Source organism: Lissotriton vulgaris, chromosome 1_1 (genome assembly GCF_964263255.1).
Source record: "Lissotriton vulgaris chromosome 1_1, aLisVul1.2, whole genome shotgun sequence".
Lineage (NCBI taxonomy): Eukaryota > Metazoa > Chordata > Amphibia > Caudata > Salamandridae > Lissotriton > Lissotriton vulgaris.
In genome coordinates, this window is record NC_141685.1 from 1573479582 (window position 1) to 1573505049 (window position 25468).

The following is a 25468-nucleotide window of genomic DNA, read 5'->3' on the forward strand; positions in this document are numbered from 1 at the left end:
AATTAGACAATTATTTTTTTAGAATAGCTTTTTCCTGCTGTATATATTAATTTTTATTAGTAATGTATAATATATTTGTATTGGCTGTCTCTTTTTCTTGCTCAAATAAAAAATATATTAAAAAAATGCATGACATAATATATCATAACAAGAAGTACATTAAAAAAAAGTCAGTGAATTCAAAATATGCTGTGATATCAGTGCCTTCAGAGGGTTTTGCAATATTTTGCGTATTTTAATATCTTTCTTTCCACATTGCTATTTCAAGGCATTAAGGAAGGAAGGGAAAACTGTAAACATCCGAAAAGTGATGGACCAGTGGACCATGCAGATGGGTTATCCAGTAATTACGATCATCAGGAATGAAACTGCAGACGGCATCATAGGAATCACGCAGGAACACTTCATTTATGGCATTGGTGCCAAAACCAGGGATTCTGAATTTAAGAATAACAGGTACTTGGGAAGGAACTTGATTGTAATTACTATTGTTTAATGAACGTTTGGATTTTCTTTTAAACTATTTCAAAATGTCCGTCTCCGATGTACTGTACAAACAAACAAATAAATAAATAGTACTCTCCATGTTCTTTAAAGTTAACCCTGTATATAGAAAGAACATCTCCATGCAACATGAATAATACCTTTATAACTTTTTCAGTATAGCACTTCTGCCATTCTAAAACTTGCAAATAATTTATTTTAGTATTAACCAGTTCAATAATGCTCAATATGCCTATCACAGAAGGATTGAAGACTGCGTTTGCCTTGCTATGATTGAAAGTCATGGTCGCCTAATCACCACATGTTACAGTAGTAAACACTAACATATTGAACCACCCTGCCACCATTTTGAGACTAGTTGTGTGATGTGAAAATGTAACTCTGTTCCACAATGGATATTTGCCAATACCATTAGGAGTTGGCCCAGACTATTAGTCAGATGGAGTGAAATTACTGTATGGAAATCCACTCCACTTAATTCTGAGTGACCTGATCTTCCCACACCAGAGCTATTATTACAGGGTGGTAATTCCATCTGGTATAATCGCATAGGTCTTTGGCTTCAGCAAGAACCAAGCTTCTTTCCCCATTTTTTCCTGACTGTGGGAGCAAGCAATGCCCCCTGCCGTAACTGATCTTTCCCTTCCCTCCCGTTCTCCAGACAGCTCATTCTCTCTATCCCCACAACAGAAAGATACACTTATTTAATGCCTGTCACTGTACTGTCACATTACTGCAGTTACCCATTAATGCCCCTCTCCTATTACAGCTATCTAAACGCCTTCTCACTTTAGATTTTCATTATTAATATACTCCTACTCCAGGCACCACAGTTCCTTTAGGTGCATTGTATCGCATCCTCTTACTGCAATGCCCCTATTCTATTTACAGCCAGTAAAGAGCCTCAATTTGACATGCCTTATAGATATGTTGGTTGTTATGGTCTGCATAAAAAGTGTGTTTCTCTTCAGTGGTAACAAATGTAATACTTATTCAAACATCAGCAGACAAACTGGAAGAAGGGTAGTGTTAAGAATATATATTTCCAGGTCGCAGATCATCCACTGATGTTATCTTTCAGCAAATTGCAGAGTTCATAATCTGGCTACTGGAGTCTTTGGTGGAAGAGAGGAGTGGATGTACATTGATTTATGGTGGTGTGGAAAGCAGTGAAATACTTGCTCATGGTCATGTTAAGAGCAGTGCTAAGCAGTCTGCCACTACATGGAACCTTTCCATTGTGCACTTGCTCTGCCAGCCCCAGGGGTGCTATGTGGTATATATGAAGGGGTTGACTTACCCTCATTTTTCATCAAAGCATTTTATGCGGGAGCTCTCCTCTACTCTCCATCATTAATGCCTCCCATGCTGAAGGCATCTTCCCAGAAGCCTTTCTTGCTATGTAATCAGTACACTCTGTTCAAGGCTAGGAAAACAAAACAAGATATGCTAGTGCTTGCGTGGCCCTTACAGCAACTACTTATAACATCTAGATGTATCATTGCACCAGGGCTGGACCTCTAACAGAATAGATTTTTATTATATAAATGGTGCGCTGCCCTTTTACGGGTCAGAGGAGCACTCCATTCACAACTGTTCTGGAATAAAGGTTGTTCAACATGCAGCTCTGCTGATGCTAATGAGTCCATCCTACAGAAATGGATTGCCAATTACACTTCGGCTGATTCCCTGGCCAAGTTAATCAGGTATGGGACTCAGGCTAACTTAAGAGATCGGACATATGGTACACTGGCTATGCTCTCAGAGTAGTGGTAGTGATAGGTAGAAATATATATATATATATATTTGAGACTGCCATGGTTAGATTGTTTTCACCATGTTCATAATGCCGATTACATTTCTTTGTTTTCTCTGCCCAATAATCACAGCTCATTCTTTCTGTGCAAGACTACGATTATTTAAATAAATGTGTTGAAAACTTTATTTGTATCTTTCTTGTTTTTAACATGGGCATGCATAAATAAACTAAGAAAAGGGTAAGATCTGTTTCCACAATTTTCTTGGGGATCAAAGTGTCATTTTTGAGGTTACAAAAATCACCTGCCACCCTAGGAAGGTTAGGGGTTCGGGTGCATCGCTGTGAGCTAGCTAGGAATTGGTCTGACAGTTCTGCTGTCCTGATACATAGTCCTACCTTTTCTAGTGGGAAAGGTGGGAGGCCTATAACATCCTCACACTTACGGACTGTGCATCTTGTGAAAGGGCAGAATGATTTCACTCCCAGTGAAGTTAGCCAACGGCTAATGGGGGCTGACCCATTCCCCTATACTGTATGCTATAGTGGACAGAAGAAAATGTGAGTAACACAATAAGAGACCAATAGATGAAGAGGTGTGGCTGAAAGCCCTTGTTAATTCCTGCCCCTAATTAATTAAGGGGGTAGATGGGCAGGATAAGGAGAATACTGAACTTTAATGCTCAATCAAGATTATTAAGAATACAACTCAGTAAGGCTTTTCAAGTTCTCAGTATTTTTTGATTAAGTAAAAAAAAATTATTTTTACAGGAAGCACGCGTTAATCAATGGATTTAGCTATAAAACCAAATCATAATAAATGTAATAATGCAATAATGCAATCTGACCTTCAGAAATTAGGTAGCCACAGCACATCTGGCAATCAATCACATTAATAATAGTAAATAGGCCTAAATACAAAAAGGACCACAAACATCAATCCCTCTTTAACCAATAAAAAATTAGAATGAGCTATTCCGCAAATAGCACACAGTTTATAATTCTCTATTTAAAAAAATGTAGACATCATATGATGTAGAGAGGCAGCACTAACACACTGCTTGTCAAGCAAGCCAATCATCAATTGATTTGAAAGCAGCACATAGTTCCACATTATTTTTATTGGCTGTAAGTTATATTATTTGTTGCAAAGAAGAAATCATACATTTCATTAAGGCAATACCAACAAACTGCTTCTGCACATCCATAATAGTGACGATTAAGGTTATAGCCTAGCAATCTTTAAACATTAGTACTTCCCTTCTCAATAAAGCTTGAGATAAGCTACATTTGCACACAAGAACAGAGACCATGGTTTACAGCAAAGTTTTGATGATTTTCAGAAAACTAATAAAATACATGAATGTGTGTTGTTCATGCACAACAAATAAACAGGTACTTTTCTGAAATGTCACCAACACTCTTGTGAATGCAGCCTAGTTATGCTAACTTAACTAAACTTATGGTAAGCGTTATTTTCTAATAAAATATTTAACTTTTACTACTCCCTCCTCTGATATTTTTTTTAATTAGCACACATCATACTATGCTATTTCAGGCATCTTTCTATATTATATCGGATCTTTCTTCTGTAACTTTCTCAAGTTATCATAACATTTTGTTCATCAATAGCAATCTATCCTTTCATCAATTGACTCATCATCATCCTATTGTTCCTGCAATCACATCTAAAACCCCTGTCAAGAATTAATTCACTAAACTTTGATATTAGGTTAACACTCATTATCACTCCATTATCATAGAAACAATAATATTTATTAGTATATCTTCCAGGTGCATCAGCTTGAACAAAGCACCCATCATTTAGTTTATTGATCTGCTTGAGTTTTATATCTTTCAATTGCTTGGTTTGCTCAATTTTGTCTCTTTATGGATTCATGTATCAAACTGGATTTTAATTTTATGAGTCACTGGTTTATCCCAATGTACCTTCATTGGCAACATGTTCGCTCCTGGTGTGAGATGTGTGGATCCAATATAGCAAACCTCCACACTTCACACCCCTGCTATTCACTAAGATCACTTTATAAAGTGCCTTCCTCTTTGAGTCAAAACACAATTTTCTTATATGATAATTGATGTGGACCCGTCCGCCTGGCTGCAGATCCTAGCACCATTTTGTACCTGCAGAAGTTGTAGCAAGTTGCACCAGGTAAAAGAGTGTTCTGTGTCAGCCTGGCCCTTGCGGTAATCCAAGATCAAATCATCTGTAATTGTTGCAAAATACCATTATACATTTCAACCATACCCAATTCTTCAAGATGATACCTACAGAACAACAAAAGCATCATGATGTCATTCTTAAAATATGTTCTCTTGTCTGCACTTGTCATTCCAAACTTAGGGATCAACTTCGTCAATGATAGCTTGACAACTGTTAGTGCATGACACCTCCCTGTTGGGTATGCCTCAATCCACTTGGAAAACAGACAAATACTCATTATAACATACCTCCAACTATTACATCGGGACATATCCACAAAATCAATTGGTAAGCCTGTAAGGGGAACTGTTATTTGTTCTATATGGCTTATTGTTACACAAGATTTTCCGCACATTATTATGTTGACATTCTATGCAGCTCTGATGTACATTTATATGCAATACTTCTAAACTGAGGATTAAATCTGTAGCATTTGAAAAACACCCCACATGAGTAGGTTTATGCTTCAATTTCACCATCTGCTGTGGTGCTGAACCTGGCAAGACAAATCCTCCATCAGTGTATCTCCTCAAATGATTGTAGTCTAGTTTGCATCCTGCCTTTTCACACATTTTCTATATTCGTTCAATAACACACCTTTGGGTCAAAATGTTGACGCTCTACACCAAACACATGTCCTACCTTTTTCTCACCCCTGAAATTAAAAAAAGCATCTGTACTAGGGTGTTTGAGAATTAGGGATACATTGTAAAAGGACAGCGATACATTTACTTTTATGTATTGCATTGTTGTATATTTCCCCTTGTCTTTTATAGCCTTCATATATGACATCACCTTGTCACCCTGTCACATACTCACAAAAAGTCACTTCCCCTTCACACCTTTGTCTATTTGTTGATAAGAAAAGATTCGGTGATAGCCATATATAGAAGAATAATATATTAACTGTTCATACTAGTAGGCAGGCAGAACCTATTGTGCCACCCACTTAAGTAGCCCCTTAGGCCATGTCCCAGGCTTTCTATTCCAGCATGTATGCAGTGATAAACTGACTATTTGACCTGACAAAATAAATCCCTTGACAGTCCTAAAACTTTATTTTTATTAAATGTAAGTCACCCTTAAGGTAGGCCCTAAACTGCCCATACTGCAGGGTGCATTACATTTCAAAAGCAGGACATGGACTTTTATATTATGCATGTCCTCCCATAGGCTAAGATGAGGTTATTATACTAAATTTAATAAGGGATAACATTTGTTTTGAAGCAGGTGGAAATATCATGTTTGGTTTCTAAAAAGTTTCAATTTTAAAATCCTCTTTAATGGTAAATTCATATATTTGGTCACCATTCTAAACATATCAGTTTTAAAGGCTGCCATTTTCTTGTCCAAAGTATTTGGAGCCTGCATCTTATTTCTTCATTCACTTTAACTAGGTTTAGTTGGCAGTTGGCCCTTGTTTCTTCCTCTCAAAATACCGCACAATAGAGGGACTGGGTATTGTCAGGATGGAGGGGAGGTGTACCCAGACCTGCTTGCACTTGAAAGACCCTGCCTCAGCTCACACACAAGGAACTCCACTATTGCACCCTCTTTCACTTCAAAGCTGGCATCAGGTGTAAAACAAGGACCATCAGACCCACTCTGCAGTTCACTTCTGCACCAAAAGGAGTGCCCGATTACCTGCCCTGTAACCTTGACTTGCATACCTTTCTGAGCCCAATGTTTCCAGAGCGACTCCAAGGTCCGGTTAGCTGACCTCTAGATCAAAGCCTCAGAATCAAAAAAGGCTCCAACCATCCTGCTCCCTCACCAGGATCTAGCCTAGATGAGTCTTGGTGCTCCAAGTGGTGCCCCTCCAGTCCTGGAGCCTTTGAAGTGGTGCTAAAGGCCCCCAGATAGCTAAAATCCAAAACTTCAAAGTTAGAACTTTTCCTGCCAAAAAGGGCCCCAAGAACTAAGAGGTGACCGTGGCCTATCTGCTCTCCAATCCACCTAAGGTACACTGCTGGTGAGCCTGACTTAATAGCAGTTCCTGCTGTGTTTTACTGTGAAAAAACACAGTTGATGGACAGAATGCAGAACAATGTCTTACATTCACCCCAGTACAAAGATCTGGGCCTACATCCATCGTTTTTTTGCACTCCACACCACCCTAGGTCAGACACTGGCTATATGCAAATCAGCCTTGACCCTGTGCCTCATGGGAACAGTCCAGCCCGAACTACCAAGCCATGTCTTTCCTAGACCGGAATCAAGCATCCAAGGACCAGTTTCTGGCTATCAGCCTTCTTCAGCCTGGATAGCTTGACTCCAGTGATGGGGAAAGCCTGGGACTCACGTCTGAGCATACCCAGCCCACTCGGGTGAACATTGCAAAAAACACAGTAGATCGACAGAATGCAGAACAATGTCTTACATTCACCCCAGTACAAAGATCTGGGCCTAAATCCATCGTTTTTTTGCACTCCACACCACCCTAGGTCAGACACTGGCTATATGCAAATCAGCCTTGAAACTGTGCCTCATGGGAACAGTCCAGCCCGAACTACCAAGCCATGTCTTTCCTAGACCGGAATCAAGCATCCAAGGACCGGTTTCTAGCTATCAGCCTTCTTAAGCCTGGATAGCTTGACTCCAGTGATGTGAAGAGCCTGGGACTCACGTCTGAGCATACCCAGCCCACTCTGGGTGAAAATTGCAAAAAACACAGTTGATGGACAGAATGCAGAACAATGTCTTACATTCACCCCAGTACAAAGATCTGGGCCTAAATCCATCTTTTTTTTGCATTCCACAGCACCCAGGTCAGACACTGGCTATAGGCAAATCAGCCTTGACCCTGTGCCTCATGGGAAGAGTCCAGCCCGAACTACCAAGCCATGTCTTTCCTAGACTGGAATCAAGCATCCAAGGACCAGTTTCTGGCTATCAGCCTTCTTCAGCCTGGATAGCTTGACTCCAGTGATGTGGATAGCCTGGGACTCACGTCTGAGCATACCCAGCCCACTAGGGGTGAACATTTAAAAAAACACAGTTGATGGACAGAATGCAGAACAATGTCTTACATTCACCCCAGTACAAAGATCTGGGCCTAAATCCATCTTTTATTTGCACTCCACACCCCCCTCGGTCAGACACTGGCTATATGCAAATCAGCCTTGAACCTGTGCCTCATGGGAACAGTCCAGCCAGAACTACCAAGCCATGTCTTTCCTAGACCGGAATCAAGCATCCAAGGACCGGTTTCCAGCTATCAGCCTTCTTCAGCCAGGATAGCTTGACTCCAGTGATGTGAAGAGCCTGGGACTCACGTCTGAGCCTACCCAGCCCACTCGGGGTGAAAATTGCAAAAAACCCAGTTGATGGACAGAATGCAGAACAATGTCTTACATTCACCCCAGTACAAAGATCTGGGCCTAAATCCATCTTTTTTTTGCATTCCACAGCACCCTAGGTCAGACACTGGCTATATGCAAATCAGCCTTGACCCTGTGCCTCATGGGAAGAGTCCAGCCCGAACTACCAAGCCATGTCTTTCCTAGACTGGAATCAAGCATCCAAGGACCAGTTTCTGGCTATCAGCCTTCTTCAGCCTGGATAGCTTGACTCCAGTGATGTGGATAGCCTGGGACTCACGTCTGAGCATACCCAGCCCACTCGGGGTGAACATTTAAAAAAACACAGTTGATGGACAGAATGCAGAACAATGTCTTACATTCACCCCAGTACAAAGATCTGGGCCTAAATCCATCGTTTATTTGCACTCCACACCCCCCTCGGTCAGACACTGGCTATATGCAAATCAGCCTTGAACCTGTGCCTCATGGGAAGAGTCCAGCCCGAACTACCATGCCATGTCTTTCCTAGACTGGAATCAAGCATCCAAGGACCACTTTCTGGCTATCAGCCTTCTTCAGCCTGGATAGCTTGACTCCAGTGATGTGGATAGCCTGGGACTCACGTCTGAGCATACCCAGCCCACTCGGGGTGAACATTTAAAAAAACACAGTTGATGGACAGAATGCAGAACAATGTCTTACATTCACCCCAGTACAAAGATCTGGGCCTAAATCCATCGTTTATTTGCACTCCACACCCCCCTCGGTCAGACACTGGCTATATGCAAATCAGCCTTGAACCTGTGCCTCATGGGAACAGTCCAGCCCGAACTACCAAGCCATGTCTTTCCTAGACCGGAATCAAGCATCCAAGGATCGGTTTCTAGCTATCAGCCTTCTTCAGCCAGGATAGCTTGACTCCAGTAATGTGAAGAGCCTGGGACTCACGTCTGAGCCTACCCAGCCCACTCGGGGTGAAAATTGCAAAAAACACAGTTGATGGACAGAATGCAGAACAATGTCTTACATTCACCCCAGTACAAAGATCTGGGCCTAAATCCATCGTTTTTTTGCATTCCACACCACCCTAGGTCAGACACTGGCTATATGTAAATCAGCTTTACCCTGTGCCTCATGGGAACAGTCCAGCCCGGACTACCAAGCCATGTCTTTCCTAGACCGGAATCAAGAATCCAATGACCGGTTTCTGGCTATCAGCCTTCTTCAGCCTGGATAGCTTGACTCCAGTGATGTGGAGAGCCTGGGACTCACGTCTGAGTCCCTTTTGTACCACTTTTGGCCACCATAAGTGTGGCAGGGTATGCTCAGACGTGAGTCCCTTGCTCACTTTGCCACTGTATTCAAGCAAGCCAGGCTGAAGATGGCTGGAATGCCAGACACCGGTCCTCGGAAGCTTGTTTCCGGTCCAGGGAAGACATGGCTTGGCAGTTCGGGCTGGACTGTTTCCATGAGGCACAGGGAGAGACTGATTTGCATATAGCCATGTCTGAGCTGGGGTGGCAGAGTGGTCTAAAGAACGGTGATGGATTAAACCCAGATATTTTGACTGGGTGTGAGTGTTTGATTGTTTCAGATGCTCCGTACTTTACCACCCCCTTTTGTACCGCTTTTGGCCGCCATAAGTGTTGCAGGATATGCTCAGACGTGACTCCCTTGGTCACTTTGCCCCTGGATTCAAGCAAACCGGGCTGAAGACGGCTGGAATGCCAGAAACGGTCCTCCGAAGCTTTTTTCCGGTCCAGGGAAGACATGGCTTGGCAGTTCGGGCTGGACTGTTCCCATGAGGCACAGGGTCACACTGATTTGCCTATAGGCATGTCTGAACTGGGGTGGCAGAGTGGGCCTATGAACGGTGATGGATTAAACCCAGATATTTTGACTGGGTGTGGGTGTTTGATTATTTCAGATGCTCCGTCCATCACCACCCCCTATTGTACCGCTTTTGGCCGCCATAAGTGTGGCAGGGTATGCTCAGACGTGAGTCCCTTGCTCACTTTGCCACTGGATTCAAGCAAGCCGGGCTGAAGATGGCTGGAATGCCAGAAACCGGTCCTCGGAAGCTTGTTTCCAGTCCAGGGAGGACATGGCTTGGCAGTTCGGGCTGGACAGTTCCCATGAGGCACAGGATCAGACTGATTTGCATATAGCCATGTCTGAACTGGGGTGGCAGGGTGGGCTAAAGAACGGTGATGGATTAAACCCAGATCTTTTGACTGGGTGTGAGTGTTTGATTGTTTCAGATGCTCCGTCCATCACCACCCCCTTTTGTACTGCGTTTTACTGTGCAGCAGCAAATTCTGCTCAGCGGCTCCCCATAGAAGTGAAATCGGCCTTGTGGAGGCCTCGTCCGATGCAGCATGCAGCTTTGTCCTGCTGGAGATTTTCAACTAACATAAAAGAGTCTAAAGGCCTGATTTTGATCTTGGCAGACAGGTTAATCCATATCAACTGTGACAGATACCCCGTCTGCTGAACTACAAATCCCACAGGATATAATGTGGTTTAAATGTGCCATCACTGTTGTGATGCCACCATTGTGACAGAGGAGCATATGTAGGTAATTTCCATTTTGCGATTCTCAAATAGCGATTTTTAAGGAATCGCTATTTGAGAATAGCAAAATGGAATGTAGGTAATAATTTGCAACTTTTTTTTGCGACTCTCTAAGAATCCGTATTTGCGATTAGCAAATTGCGAATTGCAATTAAGGAATGAGTGTTCCATTTATTCCTATGGGCCAAAAGACCCATAGGAATGAATGGGGAAACATTCTCAAATTGCGATTTTCTGTGAGCAAATGGCAATTTGAAATCGCAATTCCAAGGGTGCCAGGGTGACCAAAGGACACCTGTTGCACCCCTTTAATGTGCCTGTAAGTACATGTGGCGCACAGACATGATGTCTGTGTGCCACATGGCACTTTGAATTTTTTTTCAAAATGCATTTTTAAAGCAAATCGCAAAATACCATCTACTTGAAGTAGGTGGTATTTTGCGATTCCTTATGCCAAAATCGCAATTTTTAAGGCACCCCTACATAGCATTTAAGGAATCGCAAAATTGTGATTCCTTAAATGCTATAAGCAAAATAAGGAATCGCAATTTTTGCGATTCCTTATTTTGCTAAGTGCCACCTACATACCAAAGGGGTGTTTGCGATTCGCAAATGCTGAAATTTTGCGAATTTCGGCGTTTGCGAATCGCAAAAGCCTACCTACATATGCCCCAGAGTAACCTATCACTATTGTGACGGAGTAACCTGTCCGCCAAGATCTAAATCAGGCTCTAAGTCGGAAAGTATGAATATCTTTACTGAAAATTCATCCAACTGCTCCCTGATGATGTTGCCTCCTCCCCAGACAACGCTTTGTAATGTGCCCAGCTGAATATTACCATCTTAGACATTTTTCTTGAAATATCTTGTATGTCCGAAGATCAGCGTAGATCGGGTCCAATCCACTTTGTGTACCGAACTGCAACTGCACTCCATAGCAGTCGGCCAAAGCTTTCCACTTTGCCCCGGTCTCATGCGACTAAATATCCATGGTTAGCGCTTTGATCTTCTAGGTGCTATTTTACACTGTAAAAATTCTTACCTCGGCTCTACTCAGTGGATTTTTCTCATTTTGATGTCAAATGAGTTAATAAACTCTACTCTAATTCTCTAAATTAGTGTGGTATTTTCCTTGTTTTGTATTTTCATTTTATCGCTGTTTAAGTGCTGCACACATACTTTACACATTTCCTCCAAGTTTAGCCTGACTGTTTTTGTGCCAAGGTACAAGAGGGTTAAGTACAGGTTAATTTTGTGACTTATTGAGGTTCACCCTAACAAGGATTGTGACTATTGCTACGTAGCCTTTCAATTCCCTCAACCAACAACCAACTTTATCACAAAATAAAACACATGAAAATGTGCTGCTCATGCCCATCAAATAGAAATGCACTTCTCAATGAACCTGGGGCTAAGTTTATTTTGAACCCAAACAAAGACCATGGTTTATATTTGAATATAGCCGACTTTCTGAAAACAAAGACAGCACAAGAACATGCTCAGCTTGTGCGCAGCTTATACGTCTCTGCAATTAGACAAACACTCTTATTAATGTGATTTAGTTATGCTAGATAAACCAAACTATGTTAAGTACTATTTTCTGAAGACATATATATTTCCTTTTACACCTGCATAAATACGTATATTATTCATATGATTGTAGTAAAATCAAAAGGTCTTCACTAACAATGGACCTAACATCTACATGTTATAAATAGCTTGCTCTTGACTGTTTCACAGTCACTACTCTTGTACAATGAGCAATAAACAATAAATGTGTTTTATATCTTTAACAATGGTTTAATTTTACACTGTTTTGTGTTCTGGAAATTGGTCTGAAGCAACCATTACTGTTACAAAACCATTAAAATAGTTCTGATTGAATGTGGCCCATTTCTGGTCCCTGTGAATAGTTTCTGTGAAATGACCCTCCGATATAGTGTTTTTTAGGTCTCGCGGCCTATCGATGTGCGCATGCGCATCGAGCGGAGCGAGAATTCAAGTGGCGAAAACATCGTGAAACCAAAGGGCTTTCAGCCCCGCGGTTTTCATGCAGTTCCCGTGTACATGCATGCCCATCGCATGCAAGCTCAGCCTCTCGCATTCCCAGGCTCTCCCGCCCCTATCCGGCATCAGGCCTCTCCCCCCCTAGCAGCACTCCTCCCACACCAGCAACTCCCCCCTCCCACACCAGCACCTCCCCTCTCTCTCCCCACAAACACAGCCTTGCCGTAGCAGCACTCCTCCCACACCAGCACCTCCCCCCTCCCACACCAGCACCTCCCCTCTCTCTCCCCGCAAACACAGCCTTGCCCTAGCAGCACTCCTCCCACACCAGCACCTCCCCCCTCCCACACCAGCACCTCCCCTCTCTCTCCCCGCAACAGCACTCCTCCCACAACACAGCCTTGCCCTAGCAGCACTCCTCCCACACCAGCACCTCCCCCCTCCCACACCAGCACCTCTCCTCTCTCTCCCCGCAACAGCACTCCTCCCACACCACACGGAGGATTCAGCAGCCACTCTCACCAGCTTGTTTTGTATTTGCCACCTATGGTCTGCAGCACCGTATTCATGGCTGTTCATTCACAAGCACAGCATGTCACGTTTTAGTCTCTCTTCATGCTCTATAGTGGCGGTCTAATTTTACATATAAAGTCTGTTAACAAGAAAACACAGGTAAGTCTATGATAGGCACAGTACTGTTAATCAATGAAAGACGGGTTGGGGATCTCCCATCTAATTGACCAGTTAATAGTAGAACAGATCGGTGGTCCCGTGAGATACCGCTTCACCCACTTATAACGTGTCCTGTGCTCCTTGGGTAACAAACCTGCTTTTAATGGTTGGAAAAAAATTGTGTAGGTTCGAGTGTAAACTTTCCACAAAGCATGGGGGAGAATATAGTGCTGTCGTTGCCAGGCAACACCTTCTCCTTCCCTCTGCAATCCTCAGTACCCTCAGGGCAGTTGGTAAATGGAGTTCATCGCATCAGAATTTGGGATTCTGTGCAGTTTTTCAGCTGGGCAGAGCAAGTGTTCTGTTATTTCAAAATCTGCATTTGTAACAGCTGTAGTTACTTCCGGGGATAGTGGTCTTAAATGGTATTTCTGGCCACACCTCTGTATATCCCCCTACATAAATCTGCAATATCTAGTGAGGAGAACGAAAACCCGCTGGTGAGAAGGGCACTAGGGCAGTTCACATCTCCAACGGGTTTTTCTCTTACCTTCTGGTATTTGCAGTATTTAAGTAAAAAAAAATTAATAATACATAAAAAAAATACATAGTATTCAGCCAGGACAAAAATGTGTAAAGATGACTTCAATCATTAGAATAAACGTTTTTGTACAACGTGATTATATCGGTACATTCTTTAGTGGAAGCATCCTCTCCATCAGACAAGCATGTTGTTACACGAGCTCGTTCTCATGTGCCTCCTACCCCCCAGCGCCCCTCCCCCCTCCCTCCTCCCACAGAGGAAGTACTTGTGATAAAATCGCCCGGTGGCATGTTTACACGTCACACCTGGATGCTCTGAGACAAGATAGCACGTTGATTTATATGCTTTTGAAAAGACACCGAACAAGCCGAAAGTAATCAGTTTTGGGAAACCAGTCAAGATATGGGTGGTGCGGGTCGGCCCACCTGGGAGCTGCAGGCGCTCGTGCCCGGGTAAGCTGCAGTTTGTTCAGTCCACCGCGCCAACGTATCTGCAAACCCGAGAACTAGCCAAGGTTCTCCCGCCAACACTACTGCATTGCGTATTACCATCCAATCAGCTGTCAACCTTCATTTTCTGTCGAGCCTCCGCCTTTACGCTACTTTATTAAAGGTATAAAATCATTCAGCACATGTCCCGCATCAACTCTATCCCACAACGCCGTCCGACAGGGCTCCGCAGAAACCACTACCTGGCCCCTCTCACATCCTAACCCTGGCCCCTCTTGTAGGGTTTACTTTGCGAATTTAAACACACCCGGCGCACGCACCGGCATCTTGCCACCCCTCAGACCTAATCCCTTAGGCGGAGCTGGGTTTAGGACGTGAGTCGGGCGATGAGCACACGCAGTACACATTTGTGGTAAGTGGAAAACATCCCGCCATACTTATTCACCAAAACAAGAAGCACATAAAGTAAACAATCCTTGTGAAAGAAAAAACGTGCGCATTAAACATGAGTTAATAATATGATCGCTGGTACAAATCCAGCCATGCCTACCATTACACACAACATTTATTCAATTAATGTTTGTGTTACAGTAAAATATGACCCTGTCGGCCTCCTCCCGGGAACGAAGCTGAAACTATACCCAGGGAGGAAGGGGTCTACTACCCCGTGGCCCTCCTTGACCCCACAAACCAGAACTGGGGAAAATGAAAGCGAAAATTGTATTTGTTGCCCTAGTAACATGAAGTGCGTAAATGCTGTCCTCTTTCCAGACTTCAGCATACCTGCAAAAGGGCAACCATGACCTGCATGACATTCTAACAGCCACCAGCCCCTTAGTGCACACTGGTCACAGGACCATATTCAAAACAAGCACTGGCGTTGCCAATAGGTCTCGCAGTAGGAAAGTTGGAGCTATTGGTTTTGTAAATGACAAAGCCCTTTATGTTTTTAAAATGAAAACAAAAATAAAAGGCATTGTTATTTGCAATTGTAATAGCTCCAACTTTCCTACTGCGAGACCTATTGGCAACGCCAGTGCTTGTTTGCTTTCTGCTCATCACATAGCTTGTTAAATCAGCACTGTGATACATTCAAGCGATGCATTGATCGCATACTACCATACCAGAGCTTTATATTTAGCTTCAGAATGTACAACATGCTGTTTTGTTAAGCATGAACACTCCAACGACAAAAGTAATGTGCAACATATCAAGCAGATTTTGGAGTAATTGCTCAGTTGCCAAAAAGCCCCAGGGATTGTGTGACACGGTCAGCCAGTTGTGGCACATTGGACGTCAACACTTAACATTCTGGGATTGTAGTTTTGCCTCTTCTTTCAAAGGCCTGATTTTATAACCCCTCGGGTTGGAGTTATGAAACTGGAGTTATGAAACATGACACTGTCACTTACCAGCTATTATTTTGCAGTTACTTTTGTAAAGCTCTAAATTCAGTTTGTTACATTCTGATAGTGCCTTAAAGTAGAGTTGGTGGAGGAAGAAGGAAAGCAGCTGGGACAGACTTACAGGGAAACGGTGCCGTACTATTAAAAATGCGCTCTATGTTCATCATACCCTGCATGAAAGAGGACGTTGTGGATTTAGCATGGGGGGTGCAATGTGGGGGGGGGGGAGGAGTCTTCATCCTGACGTTTCATCTCAAAATGTCTTATGTGAAATTGGTGCACTAAGTGCAAATAGAAATTGGTAAGCGGGAAACAAGTTCGGAGAATGACAAGGCCTACAGCCAGTTCTGGCACTCAGCTGATGTGGGAAGCCAATATCCATCCTTGGTTTCCAGGTATCCTTAGGCAAGGGAATTGGGCACATTGGTTAGCCCCATTGTACTTTTTCCGCCATCACCTTCTATGCAACAATTGTTCCTGCAATAGACATCACATGATAAAACAACTTTGGTATTAAAATGTGTATGTCATTTTGGTGCTACGTACTTACTTTCTGAGTGCCTCTTCTTAAAATGACCAGGCGCTGACAGTGAGATCATGGTGCTAGTTGTAATGTTATTTGAGGGGAAGTATCCTAGCGACTAGAGATGCTGACTTTGGAACTAGGTTCATATTCTAACCTCTGCTGAACATCCTGGGATTCAGGGCGAATCATTTAACTTCACTGCATCTACAAAAGGTGTCCCTGGGTTGGATCCAAAAGGTCTAGTTCTAAGGTAATGGTACTTTATTGTCCTGGGGTCAAATCTGTGCTATATAAAACTGCCAAAAAATGTCTTTGCCATGAAACCCTACTGCTTCTCGTGCACAAATGTAACTTGCTGCCAGTAGTGATGGCAATTACTATACTAGGATCTTGTCAGTGACGTCATTATAACATATGTCAGATTCCAGGTGGCAATAGGAGGCTTCTAAGCACTGTTCCTCTAAGGGATGCGCCTGGGTGGCTCTGCACATTTTCATTTATGACCTTACAGAGGACCATGAGGGCCATATTGCATATTGCATGCACTGTGCTTGTGTGCACCATGATGCACCTTCAAGGAGGTATGCGTTGCCCCCTGGGCAGTCATAAACTCATGCTACCCTGGGAGCCGCATATTCAGGCATATACGGAGCTCTGAAGAGGTGGCCACCCCTCAGCACTCTTAAGAGGAGTAAGAAACCCACTTCTGGCAGGTACAGTGAGTGACTGCCCGTTCCTGAAAAGGGATGTCTCGAGTGTCCATGGGACCCCCTTTCAATCTTTGTGAAGGCTGCCCTGGGGTGGCATGCTGACAATGTACCAGATTTTTTGTTAGAGACAAAAGTGCCATGTGTAGAATTTGTCAATGTTTGTAGAAATTTACTTGTAGACAGGGATAGTATTTTTTTCGTTGTCATGGTGAGCACCAATATAGACTTGCCAGTTTGCTTTGCGGATGTCACTAAAGGCTTTCAGCCATAGTTTTGTAACTGCAAACAAAGGCAGTTGGATGGCTATTCAGTATATTAGTATGTACGCTGTGAGGCCATTTCCCTAAGAATAGTAAATCTGCCACCGAAAAATTAAACCTCCATTTAAGTGCAGTTGTGCTACTTTTTTTTTCAATTTACATGAATTGCCAGTTGTGCGCCTGGAAACTTGTATCAGACACAGGTTTCCCAGCATATTATTGGGAACGTCACGTGACATATTTTATTGCCACCTATTTCTACTATGCATAATACTGAATAGCATCCATTTAAATACAGAAAGGAATGGATCCTGCTGTGCCATTGCACACCTTTCTTTTCTCCATAGAGAATACTTTTTTCTCATGTAGGGACCCTTCCCATCCAGGGAAAGGGAGGAAATATAGCACTTAGCTGGAGTAATTCTCAGTCTAATTTCAAGGTGAGAAAGGATTGGAGCAGAATTTGTGAATGTCCAAAAATGTTCAAGTTTGTGGATGTTTCCTAATGTGTAAGGCTAATCATGCCTTAAATGCCTACATCCCACTCCTTGCTTTGAATGAAACCATTACTTACTGGTAAACTTCATTACCCTGATTAAGGTCCTCCTTGTCCCAGACATAGCTATATGTGGCCGTCCCACCTCCTGACAGGCATTCTAACACGCTAGTCTTTTAAAAAAATGTCATCCAATAATGGCCCCTCACACCATCTCCATACCTGCTAAAAACAAGAACATACAACCAACAGAGGGAGGGAGGGCAAATGATTGGGACGAGGAGGATCTTAATCAAGGTAATGAAGTTTACTGGAATTGTATGGTTTCATTACCCCCTGAACATTACATTTTTATCTGCATTCTTTTTGTATGTATTTTATCGTTGTATTTTATCACCCTTTTGATGAACTGTATCTTGTGTCTTTTTGTGATTTTTATAAATCGAATAAAAGTGATTGACTGACTGACATTACCCCCTCCTAGGACCTCCTCTTCCCAGTCATAACTATATGAGGTCATCACAAGCCAGCAAAAATTAGATTGACACAAAACCATCAAGAAAACCAAATTCTTTAATAAATCAAGTGTATTTAATTGCATGCAACACATCAAGCTGATCTTGCTTTAAAAAAGTGTGATACGACTGCTGGGTGGCAGCCCTACAGATTTCCTGAGCGGACACCCCTGCTGCCACAGCCCAAGAAACTGAAACAGACCTGGTAGAGTGCCCTTGAACCTGAACTGGAGAATCCAAACCAAAAAATGTATAGTGCTGATAAGTCCCCTGCCACATCCATCTGCTGAGACTGGCAGTAGCAACCTTTTTCCTTTTATTAACACTACAAAGGAGATAAACAGGGAATTTGAAAGTTGAATTTCCTTGGTGCGTTGCAAATAAATCTTAAGGGCCCTCCTAACATCCAAAGATGACTAGAACCTCACCCCCTCAGGAAAAAATAGGAGAATTACCTCCTTTTGTAAATGGAAAAGGAAAGAGATGATAAGAGCAAAGGTAGGAACCAATCTCAATATAACTTCATGAGGCAGGATCTGTAAGCAGGGGTAGGCCATCAACAAGACAACCAGTTTACTCTATCTCTGGGCTGAAGTAATGGCCAGACAGAAAACTCTTTTAGCCGACATCCATATTAAATCTGCCTCAAGAAAATGTTCAAAGAAGAACATTTCTAAACACTGTAGAACAGCAGGTAAGTCCCAGGAAGAAACAATCATCAGTGATGCTGGTTGATGAAACCAAAAGCTTTTCAGCAGATAGACCACCAAAGTAACAATGGACTCCAGATCCTCTTTAGACCCTAGACATATCTTAATTGCTGCCCTCTGAGCTGCCAAGGTTGATGGGGCCAGACTCTTCAAAACAACCATGCCTCGCAATCTCAAGAATGTGAACAGAAACCCCACCTACTGGATGCAAACAGTGATCTGCACACAACTTTTTAAAAGAACCCTAGTTATTATTGTAGGACTCAGGAGAGGATTTCTTTTGGGACAGTTGAATATCGCTGCCAACAGAGACAAACACCCCGTATTTTCCAATGTTAAACACTCAAGAACCAAGCCATCCATTTCAGCTGACTGATCTGTGACAATGGCTGAACTGGATACTGAATCGGGGATAGAATCACTGGCAATCCGACAAAGTTTCCCCGGAAAAACTGACCAAACAGTGGAAACCAAAGGCAATGAATCCAAAAGGAGGCTATCAAGATCAGCAATAACTTCTCCACTCGAATCTTCTCCAGCACCCTGGGGAGGAGGGGAATTGGAGGGAATGCACACAGAAGACCCGAGGGCCAATGAATCGAAAGTGCATCTACTACCCAAGCCTATGGAAAAAACACTTCTGTACCAAACCTCGGAAGGAGGGCATTGCGGGGAGATGCAAAAAGGTTGATCTATGGTTCCCTGAAAAGGAGACAAATGTCCCAAAAGATTGGCTGTGACAGATGGTAAAAGACTGGAGATGGCAGAATGTGACTCAGACTGTCAGTATGATAATTGAGCTGACCCTGGAAAATAAAGGCCCTCATGGCAATGAGTCGAGCCTCCCCCATGAGCAAATTAGGATGGCAAAATTATTAAGAGGGGTGCTCCATGTTCACCCTGCCAATTCAAGTAACAAGTGCCACATGATTGTTGGTACAAATTACTAGATTCGCACCCAGTAACTGGGACTGGAAAACCTGTACCATTTCCCTAATTGCCACGAATTCCCTCCAATTTGGAGATCGTTCCCTGTTCCTCAGAAACCATTGAGATTTTGCTCCAGTTGACCCCAGGGTACTGCCCCATCCCGACAGGCTGACATGTGTCGTCAGCAATATTGAGGCAGGGAGCTGAAACGTGTCTCTCATCTCTAAGTTGGAAGTCTGTAACCACCAACCCAAATTCTGAGCCAGAACAGGAGAAAGGGTAACAGAGAAGTTGTAATTGGCAAGGGAGGGATCCCAGTGGGCCAACAAATGGGCGATGAGGGTTTTGAGATGTAGGCGAGCCCAAGGAACTACTGCAGTGGTGGATGCCATCAGTTCCTGGACCCTCAACCAACACCTGGCTGGAGAAAACTGCCCCCATTCTTGTGTTGAAAATTGGCCTGATAAATTGCCACCATTGAACAGGGATCAGTTGTGATTTCAATAAGTACAGTCTGAATCCCAACTGTTGAAGCTGTACAATTGTAGCTTTCACCATCGTCAGAGCCTTTGGAAGAGGCGAAGGCAAAACAAAAAGAAAATGGGCAGAATGCTGAACGATGTCAAACTTTCACCCCCACTAGGTTGATCTGGGCCTAAATTCCTCATTTGTTTGCTCACAATGCAATTCCAGTTTGGACCTGCCATATTCAAATCGGTCTTGACCCTGCTACGCATGGGAACAGCAAATCCAGAACTGCCAAGCCGGTTTCTCCCTGGACCGGAAACAAGCATCCTAGTACTGGTTTCAGGGTATCACCACTTATCAGCCTGGATAGCTTTAATCTCTGTACTGAGGGTGAGTGCTGGACATTGTTCAGCATTCCATCTATGAATTGTTCTTTTAGCATTAGGAAGAGAGAAAGCACAGATTAAACAATTATCAAGATATAAGAACTCTAAAAACCCTAATTGAGCAGCACAATACTGTCCCTTAAGTTGAAGGTATACAAAGAGAATCCAAAAACAATGGATGATGATGGAGAAAACCTATTGATCCGAATTCTGCTAGAGCCACTGGTCTAGGAAAAACTGAATCCTGGCCCCAACTTTGGTTCAGTAATTTTTGACTAGCTCCCTGGCTGTGTTGACCCTGTGACTGAAAATATCGACAACTATGAGCCAGGCGTCAAAAGGAACGTGAAGTGTTCAACACATTCTGGAAATTATTTATTTTCAAAGAAAGCGTTATTTCTTTGAAATTAATGAAAAAGTTGTAATATTTTCTTTTGCTCACCCCATCTCTGAGCCATAGTTTACAATTCATCACCAAATAATTTTGTACCTTCATATGACAACTTATGTATCAATGATTTATCTGCCGATTCCAGAAACCATGGCTTAGTCCACTGTGACCCACGTCCTGCAACAACTGTTCCTGAAGAAGATGAAAATGTCCACGTGGTATCAAATGTGTTATCTGATAGAAACTTGGCCAATATTTTCATCTAAGAAAAAACAGGCGTTATGTCCCCTTGTTCCTGAAGGAAGTCAAACAATTTCTCAAAATCTTTAATGGAAACTCGGAAAGCATAGACTGAATAAATGCTAGCCCATCCCCCAAAATTAGAGGCTGCATAGGCACTGTTTAGAGCCGCTTCAACTTTCTTATTAACAGGATCTGAAAGGGTAGCTTCCTCGGATGAAAGAAGGAGGAAGATGCCGTCGATTATAACATTAGGTTGACCTTGGAAATCTGTGACTGATCCTCAAATTGAGCAAGTAATATCATTTGTTCAAAAAAACAAAGGGAATCACTCTGTTTATCAACACCTTCCATTCTTTAGCCAGGATTTCTTTAATAATATCATGTTCTGGCAGGTCATAGGCAACAGATGTACTATACAACAAATATAACCCATCTTCATCCAGGATTTTTGGATCAAGAACGTCACGAATATGTGCCAACATATCAGAAAAAACTTTCCCCTGAAAATATTTGCCCTTAGGTGAGTTGTCCAAATCTGCCAGCATATCTGAAAAAACTTTCCCCTGCACATATTTGCCCCTAGGTGAGTTGTCCAAATCCTCATCAACAACACCCTTCTCCATAAGATCCTCCTCCTCCTCCAACTACTGGACATGCTTTCATTTAATAACAGTTTTCCCCCAGGAGCAACAGCAGTCTCATCCAATGACTCCATAACACCACACCAAGCAGGGAGGGACAATGTCATGCTAGGGGCATCACTTCCTATTTATGGCTGTTTCCAAAAATACAAACCCTCATAAACTACGAGACTTGGAATGCTCAAAAGCAGCTCTCCACCACCTCCCCGCAGCCGCACACTTATAGAGGCACTACTGCGGGCCCGAGTGCATGGAACGAACTTAGCACCTGATTGGCCCGCCTGTGGACCACCAGCGACGCTCCCTGTACCAGCTGAGCACATGCACAGGGAGCACAGTGGGCGGCATGAAGAAATACACAAACCACCTGTGAGTGCATACATACTGAAATTAACATGTACATACATTGCAAATGTAAATTCAATACTTTTGAACCATATTGTACATGTTTCTGGTGCTCTCTCTTACTGGAAGACAAGCAGGAATGGAGGAAAGTGGGAAGGACCTTTAATACATAGAAATTGAAAAAAGAGTAGCATGTTCGAGTGCCTGTTGGGCGGCGGCAGGACCTATATATAGTTATTAGTGGGATGAAGAGGTCTTCTGAGGGGGTAATGTACTAATCTTAAATACTCCTTACTCATGGTGGTGAAAAAGCAGTAGTACTCCCCTATGCACCTGTAAGTACATTTGTGAATTGTTTGGCAAGAGTAAATGGAGGTATTTTGAAGTGTAATAATGCTTTGGCCCCATTACTGTCAAAAATGGGATTTGTGTAAATTAATATATGACAAATATATCGCTTATAGTTTTGCAAAGCTTTAAATACAGAAACGAATGGGACATTTACGGTTGTTGCCCTCTCTTGTATGAACTGTGCGAAGTTAATATTAATAGCTTATATGTGTTAACTGCACCACTCTCAATGTCGGCGTACATTCGGGGGACCCATTAGCCTCCTTAATCGACTTTTCATTTGAATTAGAGGAAAATATCAAGCTAAGAAAATAAACATTAATTTATGGAAAGTAGTCGGCCAGTACAGAGAGGACTGTCAGTTAAAAAGGAACAATCCTTCATTTTTTTTAAATAACCCTCAGTAGCACAGTTTTTGGCTGTCCAAGTTTATTAATTAAAAAAGATGTTACTGTTACCCAATTTATCAAACCTCAGGAAAGTGAAAGGATAAGCTGGCTATTTCGGGATTTGAACTTTGGACATGCACTCCACACTAGGAGGCAGATTTATGTTAACTGGCGCATCCCGAGGGATGCGCCAGTTAACATGCGCCACAGCTACGCCACCCATGGTGCGCCGCATTTATGATGCGGCGCACCATGGGGCAAAAACGGCACAGATGCGTCACGCATCTGTGCCGTAAAAGTGACGCATTGCTGGAGTTGCGTCGCAAGCGCGACGCAGCTCCAGCAAGGCTCGGGGGTGCCCCATGTACACAATGCTGCGTCAAGACCTACGCCTGCTTCAAGCAGGCGCAGGGTTTTGACGCAGCATTGCCCTGAAAGTGACTGAGTGAAATCTCATAGATTTCACTCAGCCACTTTCAGGAGGCGTTCCTGCGCAGGAACGCCCCCCCTGCGCAGGAACGCCTCCTCATGGCGCAGTGCTGTACAACGTGACGCATCTCCTAGATGCGTCACGTTGTAAATAGGGCGCAGGGATGCGCCACGTTTCCGCGCCGTTGCGTCACGCAACGGCGGCGTAAACGTGGCGCAAGCCTTTCATAAATCTGCCCCTAGGTGTACCAACAATGTTTAACCTGCCAATCCATCTGGCTTTCATTGACAAAAGCGTACAATAATATTACAAACGAGGAGTCGTGGAATTAAACAGGCGAGCAAAGAAAAGGTGCCTATGGGAAATGTATGTACACCTTTCTGGAAAGGATTGCAGCATCCACTTGTAAACTCTTTGTTAACGGTGCCTTGGCTTTACGCACACAGCTGTTCTGACTAATTAATGATGTGTGTTTAACTTACACCTGTGAACTTCATCGGCCTCAATTCTGCCTCCTTAGTTCCAAATAACATATACAATACTGCAAAACCGAAAACCTGACATTTACTTCTCCTGGCACAGCAGGCAACTTCTAACAACTATTTGTTTTAATAAGAAGATAAGCAGACTCTGCATTCGCAGCAGCGTGAAATTACCCACTGAGGCGTTTTCAGGTGAAATGCTAGCTGTGTCTCCCTGATCATTAGGGGCACATTCACAGCAAGACAAGAGCATTTAACTAGGTCAAGATATGTGTGTTATCATCCGAGAGCGCCTCAGACAGGGAAGAAGGAACATAGACAACCTATCCTTCCCGACTGCAGAAGGATGACAAAGCTAACAAGGTACAGCATAGCACGCATTGGAAAGTCATCTTTACATAGCATCAACAGCAGGCGTGAAAATAGCGTTTCTAGCCTCAATTCCACGTTATTGTTCCATCAGATAAAATACAAGCCATCACCATGCAATATATATGCTGGTAATCAAAGTCCTGCAGATTCAATCGCAAACATAAGTCAGTGTTTATCGCCCCAGTGGGCTTTCTTTGTACTCCTTACCCAGCTTGCTGGCACATTTTCGATGACCTCTTGCTCCAAACATGACGTGAAATACTAACCAAAAGGACCTGCTTTCATGGTAAACACTGAATTATGTTTGCAATTAAATCTGCAGTACTTTGCTTACCAGTATGAATTTCAACTCACCTGAGGCCCACTTGAGGGTGAGACTGTGTTTAAAGTGGTGAGTCTACGCTGCGTAATGATTCCTGCGCATGTGCTTGTGAACAAGGGCTGGGGAACCAGAAAACGTGTCAGGGTTCATACCTTTGCCAAACCTGCGGGTTTTTTAATAAATCACATCAGTACCTATTTGTGAGTGTGACTTTGTTTGGGGACCAACTTTTGATGCAAATACAACGCCCAGGGTTGGATTGAGATTAAAAATCGGCTCGGGCATGCTAAAAAGAAGTGGCCCACATTTGCATAATGCCTTTCAACAAAATACTGCTTCGGCAAAATTTTATTTAAAGGGGGGTTAAAAAATGCACTGATGATTTTACAATGGTGAAACACACCTGAAAACAAGTGAGGCCACTTCTGCTCAGGCCCCCGCCCCCGCCCCGCTCAATATGCATACATTAATTGACCGGCAAAGCGAGAGAAAGGGAGTAAAACCTCTGTCTGTTGATAAAAGGGAGGTACTGGAGGCCTATCTGCCTCCAGAACGGCCACTCAGGCACCCACTGGGCCACTGGCTGTATCAAACAATGCAGAAACCGTCAAATCGGCCCCCAGGTTTCTAAAAAAAGCAGCCCACAGCTAGAACTTGACACTGACCCCTCGGGTCCCGCGTTACAAATCCGACTCTGATAATGGCCCGTACAGCCGTGAAGCCAAACCACAGTGTTACCACGAAAGCAGGTCCTTTTGATTAGTATTTTACATCATGTTTGGAGAAAGAGGTCGTAGAAAATTTGCCAGTAAGCTGGGTAAGGAGTACAAAGAAAGCCCACTGGGGCGATAAACACTGAAATTTGTTAGCGATTGAATCTGCAGGACTTTGAATACCAGCATGCATTTGAACTCACCTGAGGCCCACTTGAAGGCGTGACTGTATTTAAAACGGTTATTGTACGCTGCATAATGTTTCTTTCGCATGACTGGGGAGACCAAAATCCGTCAGCCTCAAGACCTTTGCTGAATCTGCTAGATTTTGAAAAATCACATCAGTACGT

At 43.2% G+C, this 25468-nt stretch overlaps 1 protein-coding gene across 1 annotated transcript in view; it reads left to right on the forward strand.

The window, feature by feature from the left end:
* Positions 1-25468, forward strand: part of TRHDE (thyrotropin releasing hormone degrading enzyme) — a 1998244-nt gene that overhangs the window by 1300062 nt on the left and 672714 nt on the right. The window contains exon 9 of the mRNA XM_086918108.1: positions 269-456. Within this exon, the coding sequence (XP_086774234.1) occupies positions 269-456 (188 nt within the window). The remainder of the gene's footprint in view (positions 1-268; positions 457-25468) is intronic.